The 10694-nt window shown below is 41.0% G+C and overlaps 1 protein-coding gene across 3 annotated transcripts in view; it reads right to left on the bottom strand.

Annotated features, from left to right (window-relative positions):
- The window catches only part of C4H6orf89 (chromosome 4 C6orf89 homolog), a 37420-nt gene extending 27395 nt beyond the window's left edge, over positions 1-10025 (bottom strand). Inside the window, exons 1-2 of one of the 3 annotated variants that reach the window (XM_042465352.1) lie at positions 9943-10003; positions 772-827 (exon numbers count right to left, since the gene is read on the bottom strand). In XM_042465352.1, coding sequence (XP_042321286.1) covers positions 772-816 — 45 coding nt within the window. In that variant the 5' untranslated portion in view covers positions 817-827; positions 9943-10003. Of the gene's footprint in view, positions 1-771; positions 828-8974; positions 9095-9942 lie in introns of those variants that run through there. The other 2 variants (XM_042465354.1, XM_042465351.1) reach the window with 2 other exon arrangements.
- Between the last annotated feature and the right edge of the window lie 669 nt (positions 10026-10694).

Genomic DNA, 10694 nt, shown 5'->3' with positions numbered 1-10694 from the left:
AGGCGCTAATGGGGAAAAGCCGCGATTCCGTGCGAAAAAGCCGAAAAAAGCACCAAAAGTTTTTTCGTAACCCGAAAAAACATTCGTAACCCGGCACAATAATTCCCTATGGGATTTTTTCGTATCCCGAAAATTTCGTAACCTGGGTATTTCGTATCCCGAGGTACCACTGTACCAAAATTTAGAAGAGCCTTATCAACTAGCTAGATTTAATGTTCTCCCAACAGCAGTATTAGAAGGGAAATACAGGAAAATACCCTATGAAACTCGGTTTTGCTCTTGTGAGTCCGGTGTTATAGAAACTACAGCTCATATTCTTTTGTATTGTCAATTCTATAAGGACGTTCACCATCAGCTGATTACCCCTCTTTTAATCAAATATCCTGGACATAGTGATACCTTTTATTTACAATATCTTTTGGACAATCAGGACCCAACTTAAGGTAGCAAAATTCTGTTATGTGCAAAAGGCGTCCCCAACTGGCTGGTGACAACTGATATAGCTGATGGAGTTGGACTCTGATGTTTGTTTTTTTAATCCTGTTCTAATAACTGTACTGTACAATTATTATTTTATTATTTTATTTATTATATTTTATACTGGTCAATGACCGAATAAACAACTTAGTTACAAAAAGCAGACTGGGGAAGGGAGGGAGACTTGATCTTGAAATCATGATGCCTGCATGTTGGTAGGTATAATTAAGGGTCTCCAAACTTTAAAAGTACTGTACAACAATGAGAAGATCTGATGAAAATGACATGATTCACCTTGCTAGGTTTCTCTTCCAGTGCTAGGTGAAACCCAAACCTCATGTCTATGAAAACTAAATAAGGAAAAGCAAACAACAGGTAAGGGATGTTGTACTATTGTAGACTTCCTGGAAACCGTCTAGTTAACCTGTGTTGGAAATAAAATACCGTCAGCCATCTGTATTCCCAGATTCTTTATCCATGGATTCAACCATGCAAGGTTTGAAAAATATTTTTAAAATATATAAATTTCAAAAAACAAACCTTGATTTTTCCATTTTATATAAGGGGCATCATTTTGCTATGCCACTGTATTTAATGGGACTTGAGCATCCACAGATTTTGGTATCCATGGGGGGCTCTTGGAACCAACCCCCAGCAGACACCAATGGCCCACTGTGCTGTACTAGATAGCTCCTTGGCCAAATCCTGCAAATTTCTTATAACTACCTGTACCTAAAGAAAGAAAGTAATCAAAAAACTTAACTAGGTCCTTTTCAAGAGAAACACAGAAATAATGGGAATTGGTGGTCAAACCTTTAGTTAATAGAATTCATAATGGCTCCACTATTATGAATGCAGGGTAACCTATGTCCATGTTTTAGAAATATGGAGCTATTTCTGGAATATTAAGAGCACAGAACTCATGAAGTTACAGGTCAACAATTAAACTGCCTTGAATGCTTAGTATTTTATTAAATTAAAACATTCATTTTTGGAATGTAATTTAAAAAGGGTATAAATGGCTTCTGAAACTAGACAGGAAATGAGCCTGTAAGACTACATGATAAGGTGGGCCCAAAATTTTGGGCATAATGTCCCTAAAGATGTATGGGGTGGGGGATGGGGAGGAAATGTGGTCCAAAGATATAAAATTTACTTGGTACAGTAATTTAAAAGACAAGCTATATAACATGATGTATGGATGGTGTCTAACCCCAAATAAGCTGTCCAAAATGGCCCAGAATGGGGATGTCATGATAAAGGTGGCTCCTTTTTAATTATGTGGTGGACTTGTAAGAAGGCAAAAAGTTACTGGTCTAAAATTTGCATGTTAATCCAAAAAATTTAAAGCTAGACTTTAAAATGTTACCAGAACTGGAAGGTAAATATAGATTACTTCTTCAATATATGACAACAGGAGCAAAAATACTGTTTGCTCAAACTTGGAAATGGACTGAAACACCATGTTGGAAGAATGGATTGTTAAAGTTGTGGAGGCCCAAAAGAGATGGGCAAAAAGTGCTGTCTTTAGGCCACATTGTGGGTGTGGTGTGGAGATCACACACACACACCAGTCCCCTGGATGAACTAGAAGCCACACCAGAGTAGAAAAAAACTTTTTTCTTTTCATTACAGTAAGGATTCGGGAGTCAGAATCCTACTGTGTATTAGATGCATGCATGCATGCATTCATTCATTCTCTTTCTTCCTTTTCTTCTTCTCTCCCCTCCTCTGGTTTCTTTATCTTTGATTGTGTATTATTTTGATTGTTTTAAAAAATAATCACAAACACCCCCCCTCCCAATTCATTTTCGGAATGAAACAACAACACTTTGTCAAATGCCTTTCTCTTTTTCTTTTTACTGTGAAGACATTGTGTTCTTTATTAAATCTGGCTAATGAAAACAAACTCAAACTTCAACATCAAAAATGGTGGCAACAGGATATTGAAAATAAGAAATATCCAGAATGTTAAACTCTTCCTGAAATATTCCTCAGGATATCCTGACTTCATCTACCCATGTACAAAAGTAACAGAAGATGCATTCCCTAAACAAGGAGTGCAACCAAAATGGGCTGAGTATTAATATGATAAATCAAAAGGTTAATGGTTAATGTTCCATTTGTATTTTCTTCAGCAAAAGATTACTCACTTACTCATGAAATGCTGAAAAGGTATGACCACAGCAGTGTTCTACCAATCTACTTCTGGGAGCTGTGTATAAAGCTCTAGCTACCGGAACTACCAGTAGGTTCTGTACCAACTATTTTATTTATTTATTTATTTAATTATTTAATTTGTATGCCGCCTTTCTCCCCATAGGGACCCAAGGCAGCTCACAGTATGATCCTGAAATAGGAAGCATACATGTAGAAGCAAGTATCCATATTCACTTCTTCGCTAGACTGAAGTACCAGATGACTTTTATCATTACAGCAATGTCATCACTTCCCTGTTAGAAAAATGGTTTAAGTTACTCACAGCTATAAAAATATAATAGGCCTGACTCAAGCACCTACCTTAATACAAGGCTGAAAACAAACAGTGCTTCTCTTAAACAAAGTATATTTTATGTGGTGTACAGTATATTCATTCAATTGTCATCTCTGGTACAAAGATTTGACATGATTTCAAGTTCTGAAGTCTTTCAGGTATGACAGTGGGTTGTTGTTTTTTTAAGTATGTGTACACACCAAAGATAATGACACATATTCAATAATTACTTTCAATAAATGTCTGATTCCAATTTCGTCACCAGATTTCTTGTGTGCCATCAGTTGTTTCCAACTTATGGCAACCCAAAGAGACAAACCTATTACAGGGTTTTCTTGGCATGATCTCTTCAGAGAGGGTTTACCTTTGCCTTCCTCTGCAGTTGAAAGAGTGTGATTTGCCAAAATCACCCTGTAGGTTTCCATGGCCAAGGGGCAATTCGAACTCTATTCTCCCAAGTCATAGTCCAACTCTCAAACTAAGACCCCTCCCTGGCTCTCTCTTTACCAGAAAAGGTTTACATAAAACTTTCTCAATTTGGACTAGCACCATTTTATTCATCTGTAAAAAGTAGAGCAGATCTCGTAAGAGGGGCCCTCCCAAAAGCCTCCCACAAGCAATGGTCAATGGTAAAGGTTTTTGAGAGATGGAATCCAAAACATTTGGAGGCACAAATGTTTCCCACTTCTGTCGTAGAAAGATACCAGCATGTCCAATTTCTTAGGTTTCTTAAGCTGATAAAAAAGATACGAGTCAATGAAGGGGCTGATTTCATTTTCACATTTTGTTTCTGTAGACACTGAGGCAAATGCTAGGATAAATGGACTGGAAGCCTGTATAGTAGTCACAGAATTCTGTATTCCATTTGTTGAACTCTTCATTCATTATTCTGGTCAGTATCAAGTAAGCATCTGTTTTGTAAGTTCCTAGGGCAAATTCCACTCAGTGTCTTATCAATACATTTCCAAATTAAAAACAGCACATGGTTCTGATGGCTGTGAAAGCTCATCAGTGCCAAATGGGATTGGTCCTAATGCCAACCCCCTCAAACAGGCACAAGGACTGGTCACTGAGTATCAGGGTACTGCCATGGAAAGCCAACCTTATTTCCACAACAGGCCTTGAATATTTGATTGTTCATACTGGAAAATAGAAAATGTTCTTTGAGGTGGGCCGGGTGGCACCCAAGTAAGTCAATTGCATTCAGATGACAACACAGGGGAGGAATCTGGGGCTCAACAAATGATAATAGATTCCAACTGTCATCAGATTCAGCCAACATGGACAACAATGAGGTATATAGGAAGGTGTAGTCCAACATCTACAAAAGCCATACTACTTTACGACATGCTTTTTATGCCATCTGTCCATTATAGCCACAACAGGATTTTTATGCATACCTAGTGCAAGGTAAATCAAAATTAAAATGTCAATAAGTTGTGAAATGTATACTACTGGTATTTCATATTTTACAAAATTAAGCTGACGGGTCTTGATGGAGTATGTAGCTGTATAGATCAAACCTTTGCCAACACTGCTGGCTTAAAATGCTAAGATCTTTTCTTCTTTTCTATAGAAACTACGGAATAAATGGCCAAAAATCTCAAATGGCATAATGGCTTTTTTGAGCCTCCTAGATGTGTGCTACTTAACATATACACTCATCCCTCCACATTTGCTGGGGTTAGGGGCACAGGACCTCCATGAATGTGGAAAAACCACAAATAACAAAAACACTATGTTTTTACATTTCCCCACAAATGCAACCTCCATCCTGTACAAATAAAACTATAAGTTGAAACTAGTCACTTACAATTCCAATTTTATTCTTATTTTATTATTTACCTTTAGTAGGCTTGCCCCCCCCCCCCAGTAGCCTACATGTGTTGGGAACAAAACTTTGCCCCCTTGCAGCCCAGCTAAGGTTATCTACCCATGCTCTAACTTTCAACAACATTTACTGAGCAAGCATCCGTTGCCTACCCCCAAATAAGGTATAGCACCAATGCAGGAGAATGGACAAGATTACCTTTGGATTCTTTCTGGTTCTATATTTCTATAGTCAGGAGAAAGGCAGAAAGAAGAATGCTCTACATTTGTTACAAATTCTTTAAAAGCCTGACAACATTGTTCTATGAATATTTATTCACAAATAAGCCCCTCTGTACCCAGGTGAGCTTGCTCCTAGTGTCACAGGAGTGCTTCCACAAAGACATGACGTTGTTGCCAGGTGCCTTCAACTTATTTCCAACTTACTGTGACCCTAAGGCAAACCTATCAAAGGGATTTCTTGGCAAGTTTCTTCAGAGGGGGGTTGCCATTGCTATCCTCTGAAGCTGAGAATGTGACCTGCTCAAGGTCACCCAGTGGGATTTTATGCTCAAGTGTGGAACTGAACCATGATCTGCAAAGCATACAAGTGAGCCCACCCAATTTGCCCCTCCATGCCCATAGTCTTGCCCACTGCTTCAATGGTGCTACCGAACTGGAATTTGGCCCCTGGGCTCTCATCTCTGGGTTCAGCTCCCCCCTCCACCACCCAATTCCCCCCCCCCCCCCCCTCAGCTCACAAGTGTGCTGCAACCAACCCTCATTATGAGTTTTCCTCAACTTGGCAACTTTCCGCACTACCTATGTATGAAATAAGAAAATACGCTGTTTTTAGCATCCAACTTCAACAGTCAAAATGTCAACTATGCCAGTGTTTAACCAAAGTACTTTGCCAACAAAACTGGTCATCAAGATAATGCATAAAGTAAATTTTAAAACAAGATTTTTTCACACCATCAAGGCTATTTCATTTTACGCACTTCTACAAGTGGTAACAGCAACTCCCATGATTTACTGGAAAAGCCTCAGGAAATCTGCAGATTATGCAAAATTGCAGGCATTATTCACCTGCATGGAATGTGATATATCTAGCCCTTTAAACACACATGTGTGCATGTATTATGCAACCTTGTTCAGACTAAACAGAAGAAATTAAAATCTCAACACACAACACTATTCAACGCTCCAAAAGCTGTTCAAAACTAGTGTGGGTCCACAGTTTCTGGAATTAAATACTGAATAAAACACATTCTTCTTCCTCCTTCATTTTATTTATACCCATCTTTTTCCTCCCAAAACTGGGGACTTAAGGAAGCTTATAATTTAAAACAAATACAATATAGCCTAAAGCATTTTTTAAAAATCAATATTAAAATAGAACTAAATACATCTGAGGAAGTAGACAGCAATCTAAGGAAGCTCATGCTGCCAACTTCTTTCTTTCAGTTAGTCTCAAAGGTGCTACAAGATTTCTTTACATACTGATTCTACAGACTAACACGGCTATACTGTATCTAATTGTTCGTGTTGACCACCACTGATTCAGAGCAGCCATAAAGGGATTTGTACTTTTCAGTTCTCCTTTAGTAAAGAAGTAAATCCTATTGCTCCCAGGTTTTAAGCATACACAGGACTGGTCACACTAGTCAGGAATGTGAGTACAGGAGAGTGCCCTGAAGTTACCAAAAGCAAATGTTCTCTCTGACATCTGACAGTAAGATTTCCCAAATGAAAACTAGAGGTGGTTTCTGTACTCTTAATGGCTGTGTAGAAAAGCCATAGTATCCCAAACAATTGGGTGCTTGAATGAATCAGACCAGAAATACCCCTGGAGGTCAAGATTATTAAACTGAGGCTATTGTACGTTGGCCACATCATCAGAAGGTATGAATCATTGGAAAAGACAATGGGAAAGACTGGGGGTAGGAAAAGAATTGGTAGACCACACACCAAATGGTTAGATTAGGGGAAGACACAAGCATGAATCGACAGAACCTGAGCAGAGCAGTGGAGAACAGGGAGACTTGGAGATGTCTCATCTGCAGGATCGCCATAAATCAAAGTCGACTCAAGGACAGCTAAAACAACAACATTCACTATTTCTAAGTATGCTTGTGAAAGCTGGACAATGAAAAAAGCTAACAGGAAGAAAATCAATTCATTTCAGAAGTAATGTTGAAAAAGAATTATGTGTATACCATGGACTTCTAACAAGACCAATAAATGGGTCCTAGAGCAAATCAGGCCTGAACTCCCCCCAGAACCCAAGATGACTAAACTAAGGCTGTCGTACACTAGAAAAGACAATACTGCTTGGTAGAGAATCAGGTGTGGCATAGTGGTTTGAGCGTTGGACTGCAACTCTGGAGACCAGGGTTTGATTTCCAGCTTGGCCATGAAACCCACTGGGTGACCTTAGGCAAGTCACACTCTCTTGGCCTCAATGGAAGGCAATGGCAAATCTCTCTGGAACTAATCTTTCTAAGAGAATCCCATGATAGAGTTGCCAAATGATTTGAAGGCACACAACAACAACAACAACATGTGGAGGACATTTCAGATGAATAGATTCAACCAGAGAAGCTACGGCCATGAATCTGCAAGAGCTGGGGAGGGTGACCTGGAGGTCTCTCTTTCACGAATGGGGTCTCCATAGACTGAAGGGGACTTGAAGGCAGTTAAGGCCAGCAGCAGAAGAAGGGATATCTGCAGGTGTCCCTTGCAATCTCCATGAGAAGCAACCCCTGCTTCTGTTTTCTCTCCTTCAAGTCACAGAATCATAGAATTGTAGAGTTGAAAGAGACCACAAGGGCCATCCAGTCCAACCCCCTGCCATGCAGGAAATCTCAATCAAAGCATCCAGCTTCTGTTTAAAGACTTCCAAGGAAGGAGACTCCATTACACTCCTAGGAAGTGTGTTCCACTGTCGAACAGCCCTTACTGTCAGGAAGTTTCTCCTAATGTTGAAGTGGAATCTCTTTTCCTGTAGCTTGCATCCATTGTTCCAGGTCCTTTTCTCTAGAGCAGCAGAAAACAAGCTTGCTCCATCCTCAATATAACATCCTTTCAAGTATTTAAACAGGGCTATTATATCACCTCTTAACCTTCTCTTCTCCAGGCTAAACATCCCCAGCTCCCTAAATCCTTCCTCATAGAGCTTTATGGTTTCTAGATCCTTCACCATTTTGGTCGCCCTCCTTTGGACACAGTTTCTCAACATCCTCTTTGAATTGTGGTGCCCAGAACTGGACACAGTATTCCCGGTGAGGCCTGACCAAACAGAAAAGAATGGCACTATTACTTCCCTTGATCCAGACACTCTACTTACATTGACGTCTGTGTGCTCTATTCTTTTAAATGTATTTTAAACATTTTTATCTTTTAAACTATACTTTATTCTTTTATATACAATCTGTTTTAATGTAATTCTGTTTTAATGTTAACACTTTTCTATGGTTTTAACTGTACTGTTTTTCAATCTTGTAAGCCGCTCTGAGTCCCAGTTTTGGGGAAAGGGCGGGAGATAAATAAATATATAGTGGATCCTTGTTATACGCTGGGGTTTGGTTCCAAGATCCCCCGTGGATAACAAAATCCGTGGATGCTCAAGTCCCATTAAATATAATGACACAGCAGTGGTGGCGCAGTGGTTAAATGCCTATACTGCAGCCACTCACTCAAAACCATAAGGTTGAGAGTTCAGTCCCAGCGAAAGGGCTTAAGCTTGACTCAGGCTTGCATCCTTCTAAGGTTGATAAAATGAATACCCAGATTGTTGGGGGCAATTGGCTTACACTTTGTTAAACCACTTAGGGAGTGCTTAAGTGCACTGATAAGCGGTATAGAAATGTACTTGCTATTGCTATAAAATGGTGTCCCTTATAAAAAAATGGAAAATCAAGGTTTGATATTTGAAATTCATACTTTTTTTTGGAACATTTTCAAACTGTGGATGCTTGAATCTGTGTATTAAAAAAATCCGTGTATAAGATGGGCCGACCGTAATAATAACAATTCAAGTCTACTGTGCATGAATTTCATAAGAGCTTTCTTAAGCAAGGAATATAACCAGAGATGATTTTGCCAGTCCTTCCTCTGAAATACTGCCTAAGAGCACCTGGGCAGGGTGACCAGAGGTGTCCTCCTTTTCCAGGACACATCCTACATGCCAACCTTCTGTCCAGGAGGAATTCCCAGCTCCAGCAGGCCTTCCATGAAAAAGAGAAGAGCCCTCCTTCTATCCAGCATCTTGAAGGAGAGGAAGGCAAGGCAGCTCCAACAGGCCTCTGAGGGAGAGAGCAGATCTGCTGGACTTTTCCTCTTCCTTACTGCCATTCCCTTCTCCTTTTGTGTCTTGTCTTTTTCAGATTGTAAGCCTGAGGGCAGGGAAATCATAGAGTTGGAAATGTCTAATTAACAAATTGTAAGCCACTCTGATAGCCTTGGCTGAAGAACTGGTATAAATAAACAAGTATTATTATTAAGTATGAGCTTGACTAAGAAGCATTAATTTATATCTATAGGAGTGGGGTTCTTGCAGCTTTTATGTGGTCAGGTCCTCCATTTTTCTGGAAGGACCACCTTTTTACAAGGCCTCCTCCTCCTTTGCGGTGAGGACAGCCTGACCCGGCGTGTTCCTTGGTGGCCTCCCATACAGGTACTAACCAGGGTCAACCCTGCTTAGCTTCTAGAATCTGATAGGAACCTGGGAAGTGCAATTCATTGCAGCACCGGCAGAGAAGAACCCAATAATAATCGTAATTCTGGGAAGTGTAATTTCTTGCAGCAGTGGCAGCTCAGAGCCCTGTAATAATAATACTAATAACAACAACAACAACAACAACACACTTCCTAAAATAATTATTATTATTATTATTATTATTATTATCATTATGGGAAAGTGCAATTTGTTGCAGCACCGCATAAGTGCCAGAAGCCCACAGCCTTGAGCCAGGTCAGTTAAAGCGGTGTGAACCCGGATCATTCCCGCAGTGCGGGTGCCTGCCTCCTTCCCCTCCTCCTTGTCCCTGAGGTTCCCTTTCCCCCCGAAAGACCCCCGCCTTCGCAGACCCCAAAGGGACAGAGCCGCCACCCCCTCCAGCTCCCCAAGGGCTCCAGCCATTTGCAAAGCCCCTTCTCACCCCATGAAGGGCCGGGCGGCTGGGCTGGAGAGACTGAGCCAGGAGGGCCCCTGCTGGGTGTCGGGAGGATGGAGCTGGATGGCTTCCTGCTTCCGGGGAGGAGGAGCAGGGAGGGCCTTCGTGTTCGCCTCCGCAGATTCGCCACCAAGGCCTTCTCCCCCTCCATCAGAAAAGCCTAAATGCCCTCATAAAGGAGAGAATGGTCCCCCCCACATAAACAAAAGGGGTTTTGAGACCCCACCACGCAAACACACACAAGCACCCACACTGCAGAAATAGACCCATCTTTGAGACCGCTTTAACTGCCCTGGCTCAGTGCTAGGGAATCCTGGGAACTGTAGTTTATTCTCTCTCTCTCTCTCTCTCTCTCTCTCTCTGGCTGGGAAGGCTAAGTGCCTCACAGGACTACAGTTCCCAAAAAACCCCAGCATTCATCCAGAGCAGTTAAAAGGGGTCTCAAACTGGATTGTTTCTGCACTGTGTTTTGGACCATTGCTGTGGAATCCTAGGAACTGTAGGTTTAATTAGACATTTTGGGCCAAAACACAACTGTAGAAATAATCCGATTTAAGACCGCCTTAACTGCCCTGTTTCAGTGCTATCGAATCCTGGGAATTGTAGTTTATTGTGGCACTGGGAGGCTCGATGTCTCACAAAACTACAGTTCCCAGAATTCCCTAGCCTTGAGCCAAGGCAGTTAAAGTGGCCTCAAGCTGGATTATTTCTGCATTGTGTTTTGGCCCTTAGCCTCC

Source organism: Sceloporus undulatus, chromosome 4, assembly GCF_019175285.1.
Source record: "Sceloporus undulatus isolate JIND9_A2432 ecotype Alabama chromosome 4, SceUnd_v1.1, whole genome shotgun sequence".
NCBI lineage: Eukaryota > Metazoa > Chordata > Lepidosauria > Squamata > Phrynosomatidae > Sceloporus > Sceloporus undulatus.
Note: the sequence above shows the minus strand (reverse complement) of the source record. Positions and strands in the feature narration are given on the sequence as shown.